Source organism: Triturus cristatus, unplaced genomic scaffold (genome assembly GCF_964204655.1).
Source record: "Triturus cristatus unplaced genomic scaffold, aTriCri1.1 SCAFFOLD_336, whole genome shotgun sequence".
Lineage (NCBI taxonomy): Eukaryota > Metazoa > Chordata > Amphibia > Caudata > Salamandridae > Triturus > Triturus cristatus.
In genome coordinates, this window is record NW_028187415.1 from 393,418 (window position 1) to 414,001 (window position 20,584).

The following is a 20,584-nucleotide window of genomic DNA, read 5'->3' on the forward strand; positions in this document are numbered from 1 at the left end:
TCCTTTCTGCTGCTCAGCAACTTATTGGACAGGTCAGTGCATATTCTATTAATGAGAAATGAGCCAAAACCATAGCCCTTGCTAGTAGATCCCAGTTTTTAACACTGAGCCACAAACACAGAGGTATCTGTTTATCAGAGTTTGGCGTCAGACCGCAAAGATCTTTATTTACGGATGTCCGCTCACATGTCAACGCTATTTCTCAGGTGTTGCTTTTAGAGGGGAGGTTTCTTTTCTGGGTGAATTTTCAGTTCCGCCAAATAGCTCCCTACAGCAGTTGCTGAAAAGGAATATACACCAGACAGACAGCATCATGTGGTGAGAGAAAGGCCCTCTAGTATGAGCCAAGAGGTGATTGATTTCAACCAGCCACCTGCATAAGGGAACAGACCCAGGGTCTATTGTAAACAATAGGTCCTATAGATAGCAGCACTATGAACCCAATCTAAAAATTTTCATGGTCGCGAGGGAGCTGAATCCCGCCCTGTTAGACCCGGCCATCGTAACATAGTCAGACCTGACCCCTGCACCTCACACCAGCCCCAGCCCCTGGCCTGGCCGATCCTTCCCACCAGAACACACACACCCGACCCGGACTTCCCCCGTCCGTAGGCCTTCCTCCTTCGGCCACCCCGGGCCCGCGTGCCCACTTCATGCACCAAGATGGCCGCCCGGCCCCAGCGCGACCCTAGCCTACAGGCGCCACTCCGGCTGGAGGACATCGCGCTCCCCTTGGGATGAGAAAGGGAGGAGCAGTTTCCATCACACCTCTGCGCTTCCCTGGGAAGGTGGGTTTCGATCGACCCGCCGGCCTCCCCGAGGGCTGGCGCCACGCCTGCTGGGTGTCGGGGGCTCCTCCCGACCCGGCCCTAAAAGGATCAAAGGACAATGGCAGGAAACCCCAACAAGCGACCCCCAGGTGACAAGACCCCTGCCTGCACAGACTCTGGACATCAAAGAGGAGTCGCCCTATAACAAGGGGTGCCCTGGGACTGTCCGACAGATTCGCCTTGGAAACACCTGAGCCCTGCTGAGTGACTCGCGGCTCCCTGAAGATCGTAAGACCTCCGAACTTGTGCTTGAGCCCTGCTAAGTGACTCGCGGCTCCCTGAAGATCGTAAGACCTCCGAACTTGTGCTTGAGCCCTGCTGAGTGACTCGCGGCTCTCTGAAGATCGTAAGACCTCCGAACTTGTACTCGAGCCTGCTGAGTATCTCGCAGCGCCCCCGGACTCCCTCGGTCCCGCCGGACCCCACGAGGACAAGCGTATCCCCCAGCTCGAGGATTGTGAGCTGTGCGCCGGATACACTCCTGCATTTGATCCATTCCCCCAAAGACTGTCCCGCTACCTCCTAACCCCCCTCCAGGACTTTGTGAGCCCGCGCTCTACTTGTATATATATTGCCTTGCTGATCATAAAGATCTGATCACTCCGATCTGATAAAGATTTACTCTTAAGAACTCTCGGTGTGGTGTCTCTTTGTCGTGTGGTGCCGAGTGTACGATCCTAGATACGAGATTCCTCCCCTGAGGAGTTTCCCGCCAGTGCCCGGCTACGATACCTCGAGGGTTGGTCTCAGGACAGTCAGGGCCCCCTCCGGGCCCCTCTGAGGTCGCCTTCTAACACGCCCCTTCTTTCTAAATGATGAGTGAGCATCTCTTCCTTGCCAAGGGAGCCTCAGTTGAATGAAGTATGTGCCATATGGCCGTACCCAGGGGTGAGGGGTAACGTTTATCATTTTAGGGAACTACCTCCTTATGACTGATGTGATCGTGCAGGGCATGGCGGAGACGGGCAGCTTACAGCTGTGCCCACCCAGTCCATGGAATCGAGTTACACATGTCTGAGCTGGGGACAGGCGGCTCACAGCAGAGAACTTGTAGCAGTAGACTGATCATTTAGTATAGCAGGGCAGCACACAAGAAACACCAACCTAGCATTCGATAAGTGATGCCAACTTGTTAAGTGGCCTACAACTTAACACAATATTTATGTATTTAAGGGTGGGCCGCTGTGGTGTGTGATAGGATGTTCTAAAGTAGTTTCAACGCAGTTTACTCTGGCAGTGCGTACTTCTAACCGGGGTCAAATCCTCCGGCTGCAAGACCAACGTTTTTGACTTCACGCAGATAGTTATTTTTGTATCGAGTACAGACCTACACGGGTCCCAGCATCCTAAATGTAACCTTTGTTTTGTTTTCTTAATGCAGGTCCTTCAAAGAGTGGATGATAATACACTGTTGACCTATGACGTGGCTTCAGGGGTTGCAGGAGGTGTCGTCTCTCCCAGGCATGTATCTAAATATACTGCCAGGCTTGTGTCTTCTTGTGCACGTATGTCAATACAATGCAGAATGTCTTTGTACCATGGTCTCTCAATGCTGGAGGTGTTTTGACACAAGTCCCGTAATAGGTTTCTGTGCCATCTGAGTGGCGTGTCTTCAACAATTCCATTCAAGTGGGTTACCAGATTGGCACTGGACAATCTAGTATTCCCAAAGTATTCATTTACTCCTCCTCCTCCTATACCTTTATTATTGATGAATATACAGCTCTCCAGGTTCATCCTCATTGCGTTGAACACACTGAGTACAGGTCATTATTTGTATTCTTTACCAGAAGCATCAATGCGGGGCGCAGCAACCTGTCTGTTATCCGCTGTAGAGGGGCATAATCATTCAAGTGACTCAGTTGAACAGCCAGGTCTTGAGTGCTCGCCAGAAGTCCAGTAAGTGGGTGGAGGTCCGGAGCTGCAGAGGGAGGTCCTTCAATGTTTTTGCTGCGAGGTAGGTTGAGCGTCCTCCACTGTTGCTTTGGTGGCTACAGGCAGTGTGGGCGAGTGAGAGGGAGGCAGAGCGTAGTTGTCTGGTAGGGTGGTGGAAGTTCAGGCGAGGGTTGATGTAGGCTTGTCCTTGATTGTGCAATCTTTTGTAGACTTGGATCATCAGCTTGAATTGGCATCTCTTCTGCATGCGGAGCCTGTAGAATTTTCTACGGTGGGGGGGGTCATGTGGGTCCATTTGTGGAGGTCAAGGATGAGTCTTGCAGCGGAGTTCTGTATGGTCTGGAGTACCTGCACAAGGTGTTTGGTGTTCCTAGCGTACAGTGCGTTGCCATAGTCTAATCAGGTGGTGATTAGGGCCCGAGTGACCGTATGCCTGGTGTTTAGGGGGAGCCATTTGAAGACTTTTCAAAACATGTGAAGTGTGTGAAAGCAGGCGGTAACAACTTTGTTGATCTGGGACTTCATGACCAGTTTGCTCTCCAGGATTATATGGAGGTTTCTGGCGTGGTCGGTTGGTTTGGGTGATGGTCCTAGTTCTGAGGGCCACCAGGAGTCATTCCAAGGGTTGGTGATGCCGAAGATCATCACTTCCATTTTGTCCATCTACAACTGGCGTGATGCTTACAGATTCTGATGTGAGTTCGGAGGCTGGATATCAGCGAGATCTGCCACATCCATTTAATGGGTTTTATACTGTTAAAACCTAAGCAGGCTGCAAGTTTGTTCCAACTCTGTAAGTCTTGTATTTCTTGACGGTGTCTAGGCTTGCCCAATCGTTTTTGTCTAAGCATATATACGATTCACCAACAATTTGTCATTGGTGCTCACTTGAAGAAGACCGCATTCAAAGATGGCAGTGTCCAATACTGTGTTTAAAATATCTCCTTAGGATCACCCCTTCATCGTAATCCAAAATCTCCCTGTTCATTTAGCAGTTGACACAGCAACCATCTCCCTTTTCCCAATTTTTAACGAGGTTGAAATGTGAGAGAATCAAGAAAAGACAATGATCCAGAATACTTCTCTTTTCCGAAGACTAATTATGTCTTGTTTATCCGGTTATAACCTTGAAAACATACTTGTTCAGCATTGACTACATTGAAGAACGGCTTCCTTCTGAGACCATGTGTCTTCTGGACTTCAGCAGCCAAGGAATCTGCGTTGCAGCAGCTAGAGATCAACAGAGACCTGACGGGCAGAGCTGTGAATGGCTGACTACACTCAGGGACGCCTGGCTCAAGATATACACATTAAGGCCTAAGGCATGAAGGTGCTTTTTGATGGCCAGACCTTTATATGCACCTCCGACTGATGAAGTTCTTGAAGTGTGGAATGGCTATTAACTCCTGAATCCCAGATTACATTCGCTGCAAGCTAGCAAAAGTCGGTTGATCAACATTCACTCGCGTTTTTATGATCTCAGCAATACAGCCTTCACAAAGCTCTGTACTTAGCCTCCACTGGCACAAACGGCATCGACAACAGACTCCACCCAGCTCTACGGGGCCGCACACTGCCATGGGCAAATTACTCATTGTTTGTTTCCGTCCAAGAAATAATCTACTAAAGTAAGATCCTTTGTTCCCTTTTTCAGGGAAAACTTATTCTAGATCTCAGACATCCTAGCCATTTCTGAACTGACCCGAAGAGAGATCGCTTCATTCTGTGTGTCCGCTGACTGTTAACTATACAAGTGGGTGATTCACTTTTCGTGCAGAGTTTCGTCTTGAGGGTTAAAGCAGTGTTTAAGCGGAGAGCCTGAGCTGGGGTGTCCTCTAGTAGATCCGTTTGCGACAAAGGACAGTCATCAAGATTTTCCCTTCTCTTGTACGGAAACGGGAGAGAATTCCATACGAGGGTTGTCTTTAACTGAATTATTGGGTTAGGGGAATTCCATTATGCCTTTCATTATATTCCTTTGGTTCTCGAGTATCTTAAAGTCAACGCATCAGACAACTTGGACATAGTCCTCATAGCTTCCTTCAGCTGCAACTGCGAGAATCATGGGAGGCTGTACGATGATTGCGGAATTTTTATCTGCATGCTACTCAGTTAGCCCTCATAACCACTCGCCGTGAAACCCTCCTTAGGACAAACCTATTTCTTGTATTAAACATCAAATAAATCCAGTCTGCAGCTTTAATCATCTTGTACTTTGGAACAAGCAGGTTAGTCTGTCCATTCATTTAAGGTATTTGCAAACAGAGGTGGATGTCAGGTTACAAAACTATTAAACTTTACATTTTAACCCAATTTTGCACTGTATTATGGCATCAGAAGGCGTTGATTGGCTCTGGAAAGCTCTCATGTGAGATCAGGTCTCATAGGTAGGCTTGCAGGGGTGGAAGAACAGCAGCTGATGAACACTGTGGCAAGTACCCCACATATGGGCATAGAGATTCAAAGACATGGGGAGAGGCCTGATTACGTTTGGGCATGAGGGGCCGGCGCAAGTCGATGGTGCTTTGGAGAGAGACTACTATGGGGAGGCTTGAGAGTTTAAGAAAATCTGGCTGTCTCACTGAAATGAAATGTTGAAGGTGGTTTCTGTCGCTTAGATAGTTTAATTGATGGGGTTCCTCATGGCTCATCTCTGTGCATACCCTGTTTAATCTATATCTTGCCTTCTTTGACATTTTCAAGTGTAGATGTTGTCCAATGCTACGCTAATGATAGACACCCTTGTGTGTGCTGTGTTCTTGGACCCCCACACCAGATATAGATCATGCGCATTTACTTGCAGGCGTTCAGCCCTCCATAACCGTTATCTTCAACTTAGCAACTCCAAATAGGATGCTTATATTTGCCCACAAAGGCAGACCTCAAGCAGCCATACCAACTCAGAAAATCTTTGGTGTGGACTTGCAGCCTACAAATAGAGTTCAAAAGCTGAGCTTCTCTTACGCCAGAGGTCAGCTCGGTAGCAGCGTACTGCTAGTTTCAGTTTATGAAATGACATGCAAGCTTTCTGCTTCTTTCTGGGGAAAGAAACACAGGCTTTAGTTGACTGTGTAGCAATAACTCCCTCTTTGGACTCCTGCACTTCCCTCTATTGCGCAATACCTAAAGCTTTGCCAAGTCCTCCAATTCAGAGCTGTATCTGGCTAACATACAAAGGTTCGCATAATTGATACAGAAAAGTAAATATCTTTTCACAGTCCTGATTACCCGTCGGTTCTTGGAGTGGATTTCCTGTTCAGCAGACAATTGTCTGGGAAGACGCATCTGCTGGACAGGAAGCTCTTCTCTACACTGACAATTTTCAGGAAAAACTTCAGAGTAATATTGTTTGGCTAGACAGTGCTTCCAACCAGCGCCAAGAGACCTAGCAAGTAGTGTCCACATCATAAGTGCAGTCAGTCATTTAGCTTCGCCCTCTACTTTGTTGAACTAATTGATTTCCTGCACCCTGCTCTGGTCATTTAGTCTATGCTGCTTTTCCTTATTTAGGGATTTTGTGAATGTTCGCCGGATTGAGAGACGAAAGGATCGCTATATTTCCTCAGGGATGTCTGTCTCTCATGCAGCCAGACCTCCACATCCCAAATACGTGCGGTAAGCATTTTTCTCAATCTTGTGGGTGGGATATTTCTTCAGAATTTGAAGTGTGTGTGGGCACATGCAAGTGTACACACAACCACTGGATGTCTTCATGTAGCTTCTTACCATTGTGCATGTTCATTTATGTCCTCTTTCTGTCAGTGGAGAAAACGGTCCTGGTGCTTTTGTGGTCTTGAAGTCTTCCCGGAATCCAAAAGTGTGTACAGTCATCTGGGTCCTCAACACTGACCTCAAGGTAATTTGGATAGTTCATGCCCTTCATTAACCTCCTACACCGTGGGGTGTCACCCCTGCTCTTGCTTTTACTCTTTCCCCCTCACCCAGAATCTAGCTCCTGCTTCTGCAGCCGCCACTCGCCTCCATGCTCCTCTTCCGCCTTCATTCCCCTCGCATGTCCCCCACCATCTCTATTCGACTGTCTGTTCAGGCTTCCATCACCACTACCTTCTCCAGCCTCTACCTGGGACTACATCTTTCATCATCCTCTGCCAACCTGCAGTCTCCATGTTCTGCCTCCACTCCCCTGGCCCCATCCACTTTCACCCTTCTCCATCCTCCACTGATCTCCTGCACATTCTATGGCAAGGTGTCCACTTTGCTCATGCTCCTCCTTCATCCCCCACTTAGTTCTGCACCCCACTACAATATTATTGCTGTTATCTGGCACTGCTCATGACGCATCCACCCTGTACATCAGTGCAGCTTGCCTCCCTCCTTGTCTCAATGCTGAATTTGCCTGGTACGTTGACTTAGCCCTCTCTAGTCTTTGCTGCAGTTAGCTGGTGCAAGACACCTATTCAATGTCATCATGAGCTGTGCATGAGTTTGACCAGGTCAACTAATACCACTCTTCTGCAACCCACTGTTTACTTCTAAATAATCCGCGTGGAGAGGGAACTGACAGGCATGTCTGTGCTCCCTGATCACAGTGGAAGATCAGATTCCCAGAGTTAAAGTTGATAATCTAATTCACTCCCATGTGAGGATCACAATACAGAATATCTGTTTCTGTCTAGAGAGCGCATCGGCTGTCCGTCCTTTTGCTCCCAGTGACACAAGTGTGGTGGATGCAAATAACAATGCCCAGTTAAGTTTATTGCAGCAGCATTCTTGAGGGTCATCCTAACGCTTTAAGGGGGCACACAGGTAGACTGCTAAGAGGTTTGAGCAAAAGATAAAACAGCGCTCCAGAGGACTTCACTGGTGGAGTGAAGCTGAGGATTTTGTTCAGGGTTACATGTCTTTCTTTGAAAGCGCTCACTGAAAGTGTTGGGATTGGGTGTTAAGCAAAGCTAAGCTTTGTGCCCCCAATAGGTTTGTGCATTGGCTGTCTTCCTTCTAAATGTTCCAGCAGGAAAGTTGTAGGTTGCACGAACCTTATTCCATTATATAACAAACATGTTACAAAAATTACCTAGGAGCTTTCCCTGATCTCCTTAGCTGCCGCTGATTCACTGCAGGCAGCTACCAATGTTGAATGTTGTGTGCCCAATACTGAAACTCCTTATAGGTAGAGCAGGATGCGAAGTAAACGGCACACCAGTGTGTACCAGTATATCAAATCGATGAAAGCAGGGTACTGGATGTCAATGAAGAACGAGATTGGGAGTGAAGTATTGGTGACGTTTGTGCTGTGGAATGTCTGAAACAAACATGGCGATGGATGGATGAATGGAGGGCTTGAATTAATTTCCGCCACCGGCGGTTGCTCGGTGCCGTATTGCAGCCTCTACGCCACTCAAGGTAGGCCTACGGTGGCATGTGGAATGCTTGTAGAAAACAGTGCAAATCCCAGTAATCAGAAGAGAGCATTTGTTGGACCTTGTGTTATTTTTCAACTAGACAAACTCACAAGTGAATGGAGGCCTTGGTGAAGCCAGTTGAGTTGTACACCTTGAATAGATGTAGCACACCTAAAAAAAGCAAAACAGTACTGACGAGACAGAAAAGGTGATGCTATCATTATAGATATATGGTTTTTAGGTCTTGCCTAGCGCAGCTGCGCACTTGCGCAGCTTGCTCGGCGAGATTTATTGCTAATGAGTACTTTTAGAGAAGGGCTTTAAGTCCCGCCCCTTATTTCCATTGGCTGGCGTCACCGTTTATGGTAAACGATGGCCTGCCATTGGAAATTAGGGTTTTTGGTGGACCCCCTTTGGCCTCCGGGTGGACTCGGTGGCCAGCTTTGCGTCTGTCGCAAAGCAGTTTCTTATCTTTATGGGGCCATGTGTTACATACACATGGCCCCATAAAGATAAGAGATCAACGCTTGTTCTTTCTGTACACTATGTTGTGAAGTCTTTGGGCACTCTAGAAGTGTTTTGTTGTAGTGTAAAGCAGAAGGCACCGCTTTGTCAGTTCATCAATAATCGCCCCCCCCTTGCTTCTTCAGAAACCAACCTGGGACTGGGATGAAACAGACGAGATGAAATATAAGTTTCTTGGTTTGTAGTGCTGAAAAGTCAAGGTTTGCTTTGCGAAAGGCGAGTGGCGCCGTGCATTTCCGCCATGTTGGTGTTGCAGAGGTATCCGGGGTTAGATGAGATGCCTCTGTTAAACCCCTCTTAAACGGGCTCTGCTTTGTGGCTTGGAAGTGTACATATAAAACCCAGTCTGGAGGGAAGAGTGCACACTGCTGCGCGGTGGGTCTTTGGCTGATTCATCCAATCAAATGTTACTTTGGCCGGTGCAGAAGTCAGATCCGATCTTCTGTGTTGGCGGTGGTACTGTGAGTGGGGGGGCCCATGCTAATAACCCACCTGAAACATATCTGCACTTGAAACTTTCTAGCGATACCTCCCCTCCACCTCAAAGTTACGGACACGCATGTTTTCAAAGGACGCCACTAATATAGCAGCGGGGAAATATATACATACATTTCAACACTGTGATCTAGAAAAGCCGATTTTGAAAAGGGGGTATAGCAGTAAAATACACAATTAAGTAACCTGTTTGTCTCCGCCACAAAAATGTATTTTGATACGTACATTGAACATAGTCAGCTTGCCTTTATAAAAGTCATGTTTGAAACTTGTACTTTATTTTCTGTGGAAACAGGGTATTTAACGGGCATTTAACGGGCACTTTATTGTACACAACAAAGCTTTCATTATCGAAGCCTGTGTTGTCGAAGGTATTTTAAAGGCACGAGTTCCACGGGGATGGACTGAGGTGTGTGTGTGTCTGTCTGTCTGTCTGTCATCCATCTATCCATCCATCCTCGTTACTAGTCGATCTCTACACCGGGCAGAGTCAATTGTCAAATTAGTTAATAAGTAATGATGCTATTCTCTTTAGCAATGAATCCCACAAAGGTACTCACTCCCCTGTACAATTCTGCGTAATTTGGAGGGTTTAAGTTTGCGGCCAAGTGCCGGGCTCCACCGCGCCCGCAAGCCTTTAAAAACAAAACCAACTTGAAACGGAACATAAGAAGGCTGACACTTGACAGGAGCCGAGGGGCCCACAGTGCAACACTTGTGCTACACATAGAGAAGGTCTGTTTATACAGTGTGTATAGGTATGTGCACGCGATATCTGATAAGTGTGAGTATGTGCACATGGTCACACGGGTGCGCACGCTAGGGATTTGTAGAATGTACAACTAGAAGCAGACATTACAAAGTACAAAGTGTCATGCCATGGCAACGTTTTTATAGCGAGAGCTACTGCTAAGGACACAAAAGAGTAAAACTTCAAGGAATAAAGAAAGGATGGACGAAATCTATTCATTTGTTCAAGATTTTACTTTTACAATTGTAACAAACATTACCAACATTTGACTTAATTAACATTTTTGACAATCATTCAATTCTTGTAGACTTCTCGAGCAACGCAGGTGAATCTAGACAGTGCTTGGAAGCTGTTTTCTGAAAACAAATGTATCAGTTGATGTGAAACAAAAATCTTATTTCCACAAGGACATTTCTAGTTTAATGAATAAAAACCTTCTGTTCGTCTTTTCTCGTCGGATAAACTAAAAAGGGCCGTGTTCGTGAAATAAACCAGGTAGTGTCATGCTCCTGTGTCCAAACAAACCCCAACAAGATAAAAAAACCTCGTTCACGACCAGTTGTTCCTTACACCAGGTCAAAGGCTGAAAACTGCAAGAGCGACCGCGCAGGCCGCCATTTTGTTTGGAATCGTTTAAATGGAAAGGTTAAGGTGGGAAACCAGAAACGAAACATCAAATCAGTCCTAATTCCTGCATTACAGTGATACCGGACGTATGAGAAACAATCTACCCCGAGAGCTCTTCGGCAAAACGAGAAGTCTGGGGATTCAGACTAGGCTCAAGGGCAGTTCATAATGAGAATAATAAACTGGAATGTATGGGTTCTTTGCATTTTATTTCTATCCAGCACAATCAACTCCTTACATGACGACATCCTGTTAAATAACTGCACAGGTTGTGCAAAATTTAAATGTTTTCACACGGAGAGGGGAGACATGACTTACCCCCTTGGTAATGCACATTTGCATACAGTCTCCTCGTGGGATTGAACATGCATGTGTTTTATGTCACAGATTAACACACCCAAGGTCATCGCTTGATGAAAGCAGCTAATTTCATCCCAAACCGGCGACATTAGAGGTAGAGACGTCACGGGAATAAATAGCTCGCTTTGAGGGTGCCTTTTTGGAGCTGCTTAATCGCCAATTCCAATTCCAAGGTGGAAATAGACCCCAGCCAGGTGCATCAAAATACATAACGGAACGAGGGCCCGTTCTGCCGCCTTGTGGCTTTTACGCCTTGATTATTAGTTCCGATATCTTGAGCGGGAGCGCATCGCCGAGTTCAGAGAGCTCGCATTCGGTGCATAAACCCCGAAGTGAGCCTTCTTACCTCGGCCTCAAAGTCACCATTCCCCATAGTACGGGCCACGCAGCCCCCAATGCCGGCCGCGCCGAGCCCCCCCGACTGCTACCGAGCCACCCCGAGACGCACCCACAGACCCTTCACCTGCCAAGCCTGCAAGTTCACCTGCCTCCGGACCTGCACTGCACCCGCCAAACCCAGCACCAGCAACAACCACCTCAAGTGTATCCTGCTCAACACCCGCTCCGTCCACAGGCACGCCGTCGAACTCTGGAACCTCCTGGACACAACTTCACCAGACGTCGCCTTCCTCACAGAGACCTGGATGAACGCCTCCTCAGCCCCCGACATCGCCATAGCCATCCCGGACGGCTACAAGATCACACGGAGGGACCGCGTCAACCAAACCGGAGGAGGCATCGCCATCGTCCACAAAAACACCCTCCGCATCACGACCAACTCCGACAACAGCCTCACCGACGCCGAACACCTCCACTTCCAGATACACACCGACCCCAAGACCACCCTCAGAGGCACCCTCATCTACAGACCCCCGGGACCACGCACACAATTCATCAAAGCAATCGCAGACTTCGTCAGCCCGCACGCACTCACCTCATCGGACTACATCCTCCTTGGAGACCTCAACTTCTACTTGGAAAACGACAAGGACCACAACACCGCCGCCCTGCTGGACAACCTCGCCAACCTCGGACTCAAGCAACTGGTCAACACACCCACCCACTACGCCGGCCACACGCTTGACCCCATCTTCTCCTCCAGCAAGCACATCTCCTTCAGCCACTCCACCGGACTACACTGGACAGACCACAGCTGCGTCCACTTCACCTTCAGGAGAACAACGATTCACCACCACCCGCAACAGGCCACCCGCAGAAGCTGGAGCAAGATCACCTCCGACCAGCTCACCACTGCCCTCAGCCGGAACCCACCCACCAACACAACGGACCCCAACGAAGCAGCCCGCAACCTCGCACAGTGGCTCACCAGCTGCGCCGGTGACCTCGCACCACTGAGGAATCCTCCCAGCAGACCCGGCAGCAGGAGAACCCAGTGGTTCACCGACGACCTCAAGAACTCCAAGAAAACCTGGCGCACCCTCGAGAAAACCTGGCGCCACAACCCGACAGCAGACAACATGACAGCCCTCAAGGACGCCACCCGCAAACACCACCAGCTGATCCGCACCACCAAAAGGACGTCATTCAAAGAACGGCTGGACAACAACTCCCTCAACAGCAAGGAACTCTTCAGCGTCATTAAAGAGCTCTCCAACCCCAGCGCCTGCAACAACAACATCACACCCTCGCAAAACCTCTGCGACTCACTCGCCACTTTTTTCCACCAGAAGATCGCAGACATACACAACAGCTTCGGCGCCCAGACCACGCACCCAACCACTGAAGCAACGCCCCCCACTACCACCATCGGCACCTGGACCCCGTCAGCACCGAAGATACCACCCGCTTGATGAACACCATCCACTCCGGATCCCCTACCGACCCCTGCCCACACCACATCTTCAACAAAGCCGACTCCATCATCGCACCCCATCTCCGGGACGTCATCAGCAGCTCCTTCGCTTCCGCCACCTTCCCGGATAGCTGGAAACACGCCGAGATCAGCGCCCTCCTGAAGAAACCGACCGCGGACCCCACGGACCTCAAGAACTTCCGTCCCATCTCGCTCCTCCCCTTTCCTGCCAAAGTCATCGAGAAGACCGTCAACAAACAACTCTCCGCCTTCCTCGAGACGAACAGCTACCTCGACCCCTCACAGTCCGGCTTCCGAGCAAACCACAGCACCGAGACCGCCCTCATCGATGCCACCGATGACATCAGGTCCATGCTCGACAACGGGGAAACAGCGGCCCTCATCCTCCTGGACCTCTCGGCAGCCTTCGACACGGTATCGCACCGCACACTGATACAGCGACTCAGCAACTCCGGCATCCAAGGAGCGGCCCTAGAGTGGATCATCTCGTTCCTCACTGGAAGAACCCAGAGAGTCCGCCTCCCAGCGTTCCGAGGCCACCGAAGTCATCTGCGGCGTCCCACAAGGCTCCTCACTCAGCCCCACCCTCTTCAACATCTACATGAGCCCTCTCGCAGCCATCGCACGTCAACACAACCTCAACATCATCTCCTACACCGACGACACCCAGCTGATCCTCTCCCTCACCAACGACCCCGCCTCCGCCAGATCCAGCCTCCAGGAGGGCATGAAAGACGTCGCGAAATGTATGAAGCTCAGCCGTCTGAAACTGAACTCAGACAAGATGGAAGTCCTCATCCTGGGACCATCCCCCTCCGCCTGGGACGACTCCTGGTGGCCCCTGGCACTGGGCACCGCACCCAAGCCTACGGACCACGCACGCAACCTGGGCGTCATCCTGGACTCCTCCCTCACGATGACCAAGCAAGTCAACGCCGTCTCATCAACTTGCTTCAACACCCTGCGCATGCTCCGTAAGATCTTCTGATGGATCCCCACCGAAACCAGGAAGACAGTCACCCAGGCCCTCGTCACCAGCCGCCTGGACTACGGGAACACCCTCTACGCCGGAACCACTGCCAAACTTAAGAAAAGACTCCAACGCATACAGAACGCGTCAGCACGTCTCATCCTGGACGTCCCCCGCCACAGCCACAGCCACATCTCCGCCCATCTGAGAGACCTGCACTGGCTCCCTGTCAACAAGAGGATCACGTTCAGACTCCTCACCCACGCACACAAGGCCCTCCACGACATGGGCCCGAAGTACCTCAACAGCCGCCTCACGTTCCACACACCCTCCCGCCAGCTCCGCTCCGCCAGCCTCGCCCTCGTCTCCGTTCCACGCATTCGCAAGACCACCGCCGGGGGAAGGTCCTTCTCCTACCTGACGGCCAAAAACGTGGAACTCCCTCCCAACCCACCTACGGCCGACCCAGAACCATCTCTCCTTCAGGAAACAACTCAAGACCTCGCTGTTCGAGCAGTAGCGCCCCCCCCCCCTCCAGCACCTTGAGACCCTTGCGGGTGAGTAGCACGCAATACAAATTCGCTGATTGATTGATTCATCTGCACGGAAACGTCCGACAGAGTTACACAGCGTCACACAGGGGCTGTACACTCTACTGGCCGCTGAGAATGTCAGTTCGGTTTCACAGTGCGGTTCTTTCGGTCTTGTTAGCTAATAACTGCACACGTGGAGCGCAGTTTATTATTAGTGCAGCTCACCGCGTCAGGGTCAGATCTGGAGTGGGTGTTGCAGTAAGGACTCGGCTTCCCAGAGCACGCCTAGCATTGTTTGCCTGTCGCCTGCCAATGAATGCACACTTTCTTTTTAGGTCTCGCGTGGCGTTGCAGCACAAAGCGCTGCTAGCGTCGGCGAGATTTATTGTGAATGAGGATTTTCAGAAACGGGCTTTAAGCCCCGCCCCTCATTTCCATTGGCTGGCGTCACCGTTTATGCTAAACGGTGGCCTGTCATTGAGGGTTTTTGGATGACGTCCTTTCTTATCTTTATGGGGCCATGTGTTTCTAATTGGAAACACATGGCCCCATAAAGACAAGAGATCCCCATGCTCCGGCTGCAGCGTGGTTCTCTTTCACTTTTGGGACCGCGCTTGTTACTTGTGCAATGGCGATAGATTGTTTTATTGGCTGGCTTGCCTTAGAAACTAAACACGAGCTTATTGGTTGGGAAAATACTTTACAGTACCTCATTGGCTCTATGAGCTCGGAAAGTGCACGTGCCCCCATGGCGCTGTCTTGAGCAGCTGCACATCTCGCTGTCTGTCAGTAGGCGACTCTACGATAGCACAGATATAATTATTTTTCAATGGGAGAGTAACTCCACTCCATTTCAATGAGCCAGTGCCCCTGGCAGGCGGAAGTTTCCCATTGCATGGTCGGACGGTATTGGTGGTAGCATGTCAACTGTTCCCTAAGGCGGGCTGAAGTCTGAGCATCGACTCCACCCCGCAGCAGGTTCCTTGGTGCGTTCTGCTGGGAAGAGCCACCCGGTCTGTACTTGTGTTATGAGTGCGTCACTTCCTGCGGTCCCCTTCTGACTATCCCTCTCTCTTGCTGCTCCGGAGCACCGCGGCTTTCAGCCCGGGCCTAGGCCCCACCCTCTGCCACGGTTGCAGAGAATCCCTTCTTTGCGCAGGGCTCAGGCTGATCTCCGCGGTTCCTGCTTGGATGACAAATCTGGCTCGCCCGCAACTCTCACCTCGGGCCTGCACCTCCGCCCGGGGGCCATAAGATTGAGGTGAATGCTGTTTTACCTGTAGAGGGCCACTGTAGTTGCCCATCGCTTCACAAAGGCAGGGCTGGACTCCGCATCGACTGCTTGCTGTTCCTGTTGTGCTCCCTCGTTGCGCACCCACCTCCACCTGTCTACTTCGCCCGGCTGCTCTTGTACTTTCTTCCCACCAATTCTTTGTTTCTGTGTTTTTGGTTTACTATTGCCCTTTGACAGATCTGCTCCGCAGGGGTTGGGATTGGACTGCCTCTTGTCCTACTGCTTCTGTGTGCTTGCTTCTCACTGATTTCTTCGCCTCCTGTGGTAGGGCTATGCGGATGCTAAGGTCCTCACACACTGCCCTGGTGTGTTGCTGAGATGCTAAAGACTTCGTGCACACTGCTCTGCAGTGGTGGTGGTGGGCTTTATTAGTGCTCATGGAGGCTAATCTGGTCTGGGTCTCTACATCAACCCATCCCTGGAGGAGGGGAACATGGGTTGGACTTTAGACCGTTCCAGACCCACATTCCATCTGAGGTAACAGCATGTGGACTCACTCTGCCCCCACTACTCCGCGGGTGCGGTTCTGGGCTCCACAACCACCATTGTGTGGGCATGTTATTGAACTCTAATCTGCCCTCTACACAGCCAAGTATGCTAGCTATCAGGTAGTTTCCGGTTAAACTCCTCGACTGCCTTATTAAAATGTGTGTGTAGCCAGGTCGTTCTCATGACGCGTATATATCATGCGCACGAGCCACAAATGTCAATGGACATGTCTTGCTAATGTTTGCGCAGTCAAAGGGTTTATGCTTATTCAGTGGACTGGGGGTCATGAGTGGTGCATCGTTTAATACAGCCCATTGACGAATACACTGATAAAGATGGGGCATTGACACCCATGCTTTTGAAAATGGTTTAATTTGTGAACGCTCACATGCTTTCTCCAACTAAAATGTATATCTTGAAGAAAAAAAAACTTAAGTAAATACTTCTATGTCGGGGGAGTTTATATTGTGGGGAATACCGACCCATATTTCCTAGGTCTGTGCTTTTTCATTAAATAAAGCTTAAGTTCCAATTGCAGCATTTAAAGCACGAATATACTTTTGGAAGACCTTGAAGCCCCCCCCTTTACATATTGTAAACGGCGTGCACAGAATTTTAAACACTTGCTTTTTGCTACACAATTAAAAGCTCTGTTATTCAAATACTGTCCGGTATTTTGTGCAGTCAGTGTCAGCCGAATGATCTGTTCACCTGTCCTAAACAAGTATTAAAAATGCAATAGGTCTCGCCTTTTATTAAGTTAAAGCCATTTGCTTTGCTATATAATACCATTAGGAAAGCAAATGGCTTTAACTTAATCAAAGGCGAGACCTGTTGCATTTTCAATGTTTGTTTTTTATGTAGCCTGACAGCTATGTACAGCATTTCTTCTCAAAATGCTCTCCTAAAGTCGTCAAACAAATACAACTGCATCCCCATCTGAATGTTCAGATTGCCCCCTCTGCTTTGTTCCAGTCCGTTTTGCTGTGTTTGTCCCAGCTGTATGCTTTAGCAAATGTTTTTGTGGCCCCATGGCTGCCTACAGTAATTGCTGTTGTGACTGTATTTGAGTCTGGTCATTTCTCTACTGCTGATCAACATATTTCATTCTCTTATAGGGCCGCCTGCCCAAATATCTCATCAGTCAAAGCCTTGCAGCGACCATGTTCGAGTTCATCTTTCACCTTCGCAAGCGTGTCTTGGAGGTTACCAACAATGGTGTGCCTTAATGACGGTTCTAGACGAGAGACCTTACGTTCCTGTATCCCCTGCATCCATACCTTGCTGCTCGTCTTCCTTCATCAGTCTCCTACCTGCTCAAGGCCTCCTTGTCGGGACTCCTCTGTGGTGCTCTGGAAGAGCTTGACAGTACATCCAGAAAGCAGCTACTGACCAGGATTCAGAGTGCTTGAACTGGTGATAGGTGCAGTCCTTGCAGCTTTTAGGATGTGGCAAACATTTAGGAGCAGACATGAAGCTTTCTGGCATTCCTGGGGACCGAAGTCTCAACGCATTTAATGCCTGGTGCAGGAGTTCCTAACGTGTTCCTTTGAAAGACACTAACTGTGCACCTCTGAAAGAGCCTTTGCATTCCCCAAAGCATCCGTCTCAGTCCACACCTCTCCGTCCACAGGGTGCCATACACTAGCATGTGTAGTTCCTCTGCTGCTCTTACGCTTGAGAGAGACCTTCTGTCCAAAGCCTGCGGTTCAGCACGTATGAAGGGGCTCTTCCTTCTCGCCTTGACTTTTGGTGTTTCAGGATTGGCTGATTGTTTCTTAGGGTTTTTTTTGTATCTGGGTATGCTTGCCTTGGTTTTGAGAATAACCCCACTTGCTCATAAGAGTGGAGCCCTAAGGGACTGTGATGATGCTGTGATTAACACAGGGTCTGCACCAGGTTGTTCCTTTACATGCAGCAGTTGAGAGGTCTTTGAAGAGGTTTGTTCCAGGGCTGCAGTAATCTGAACACAATCTTCTGCTGTGGCAGGACCATGTAATCCCATCCCTTATATGCTTGTACTGAAATGGCCCCTCCCTTGCTAGTACTGCAATTATCGTGGAGGCTTCCTACAGGTACAGCACAGGGCCCAGGATTATGAACACTTTGAATTGTGGTGAACAGTCAGTATGGCTATTGAACATGTAAATGTGATTATTGAGTCACCATTGAGCCAGATCTGTTTAAATCCGAAAAAGGTGACTAGTTACGATGATCATTGGCTGCAGACTGTCATCTAACGGCTCTGGGGTGCAGAGTTCAAGCTGGGTGGATCTCTGGCCACAGACCAGTCACCCCATCAGTGGCTCCACACCTTCATGAGAAACTGTCCTAGCATCCTGGATGAAAGGACCAGTAAGTGAAATGGGAACTCAGTTTTGCAAAGACCTGTTTTGACTTATTTATTGGTCTGGAATGCCTCTTGTTGGTTTAAGATCACACACACTTGCCAGTGTGTGTTGACCTTCTTCCTGCCCCGGCTACCTTTTGTGTTTATTTTCCCTCACTCTGCATACCTCCCCAAAGTGGCTGCAACTGGCAGTGCCGGTGCTGTTCCTTTTTCCATCATGCACCCTAGTGTGTGGGAGGCGGGCCTAAGCGAGGTCTTCTGCCATTTGTTAGGATCACCATGTTCCTCTACTTGTAGGGAGACCTCCAGTGAGGGTCCACTCGGCGAGTGGCTTTAGCGCTTGTACTGCATTTGTCTATTATCACTGTTTTCTGTTCATGTGGTTCTGTGACTGATCATCGCAGCCGCTGCTAATGGACTTTGTGGGCCTTAAAAGAAATGTATGATATACGAGAGAGGCGGGGGGAGCAGGAGGGCATGTTGAACAAGGCTTTTCTGTCTCTAGAAGGGGTAGGGTGTTGATACAGGGTTGAGAATGCCTTACACAAAGCCACAGTATTAACCACCTTCAACCTTAGTCACAAACTGGAAGAGGGTGAAGGGGATCACTTCATTAAGCCTGGATTGTTTTCTTTTAATTTGTGATTTAGGATCCCAGCTGCCCCTTAGGTTTCTGTCCTACTGGGGTCATGAGATGTGGAATGCAAGGCATATGTGCCGCAACCATCTTTTCTCTGTTTTTGATTGTGTATGATGTCTTATCCTCTTATGTGAATTGGAGCATCCTTGAGGGCTCCAAGAATATTGATGGAAGCAAGGTTTATTTTACTGTGCTGTGCCCCAGACCATCCTGCAGATGATGGTTGAGAGACAGCAGGCACAGCGTTCTTTTAACGAGGTTCACAGGACTGCGCTTTTGGGGTTTGATTGACTGTTTCAATCTGAAGAAACCTGTGGGAGCTTTGTTTGGTCACCCCAGTTTACATGCTTAATGTTGTCAACAATCGCACCCGGATTTACCATATCACCTTTGACATTGTTTTAACTTAAACCTTTCAATTTTTTAACACATATTTGGATTAACCGGACTTTTTGGGGATTCAAATGTCTTTTACTTTGATGTTTTTGCACTTTTATGTTTGCACTCATTTACCATCCAGCTCTTGACGCCATCCTTTGGATTTCGTTAAAAAATCCTTTGATCATTGATAATTCATCATCTTCCTTTGAAACTTTGTGCCCATATCGAAGATATATTAAAAAACCTTTACAAAAATGAGAATTTTGCATTTGTTTTTTTAATACTAACTCAGAGCACACCTGTGCCCATTCAGTCTGCTTATTTTCCTACTGTACTGCAGGCTCTCCTTGTTCTCAGTTTACACCTCTCTTCCCCCACTGTGTCATTCATGTCTTTGTGCTATCTTCTTCCCTACACCTGAACGGAGGCAGATGGATCCTGCCAAAGATTCTCTTAGATGTGCCGGTGATCCTCTAAAGCTGAGATGGGCCTGTCTTGTAACAGAACCACTGGTTATAAAGTGTTAAAATGAAAACATAACACGACTGACAGCTTTCAAATCCAACTAGTCTTTAATGCTAAATAGACAGCATCCAATCAAAACAGCAAGGACAGTTGTCCTTTTAACCTACCAAGGTTCTCCCTAGAAAATGATCAGTTCGAGCACAGAGCTAAAAAACATGTCCAATTGATCTAGTATATATATCCAATGTCTCTGCCTACAAGTCAAAACAATAAGATCACTTGACAGAAACTTGTTCTGATAGTGCAGGTGTTAGGATCTTCCCCTCAAGGAAGTCCAGGGCAGCCTTGAAGGGAAGAATACTGGAAAATGTACAACATGTAACATTAGAGCTCCCCGGCCTACTAAGGCCTGCAATCACTATAATGGGAAGCTTCAAGCAAATAGGACATAATGTTTATACTTGATTTACAGTTCATACATTTATGATTACATATATGGTTCTCTTCTGTTCGAGGCATATGAGCTGCAGATTACACACTTTTGCATAGATCGCCATCTGGTGTTGGGCCCGGATGTTTGCAGTTTGTTTTTCCTCTTGGAAAGTCTTTGGAAGTCACGAGGTCGGTGACTCCTCCCTTGGTTCGTATTGCGCATGGACTTCGGCTCCATCCTCAGATTGTTTTTTTCCGCCATCGGGCTTGGATGTAATACTTCGCGCTCCGGTTCCGAACATTTCCAGTTCGACGATCGAAGCGGAATCCTCGCTCATCGCGGTATTGT

At 48.8% G+C, this 20,584-nt stretch overlaps 1 protein-coding gene across 8 annotated transcripts in view; it reads left to right on the top strand.

Annotated features, from left to right (window-relative positions):
* LOC146771173 (stAR-related lipid transfer protein 3-like) overlaps positions 1-19,593 on the top strand; it is a 127,767-nt gene extending 108,174 nt beyond the window's left edge. For all 8 annotated transcript variants that reach the window (XM_085640321.1, XM_085640328.1, XM_085640325.1 and 5 more), the window contains 4 exons: positions 2,212-2,291; positions 6,237-6,341; positions 6,489-6,582; positions 17,086-19,593. In XM_085640321.1, the coding sequence (XP_085496447.1) occupies positions 2,212-2,291; positions 6,237-6,341; positions 6,489-6,582; positions 17,086-17,196 (390 nt within the window). In that variant the 3' untranslated portion in view covers positions 17,197-19,593. The remainder of the gene's footprint in view (positions 1-2,211; positions 2,292-6,236; positions 6,342-6,488; positions 6,583-17,085) is intronic.
* The last annotated feature ends 991 nt before the right edge of the window (positions 19,594-20,584 follow it).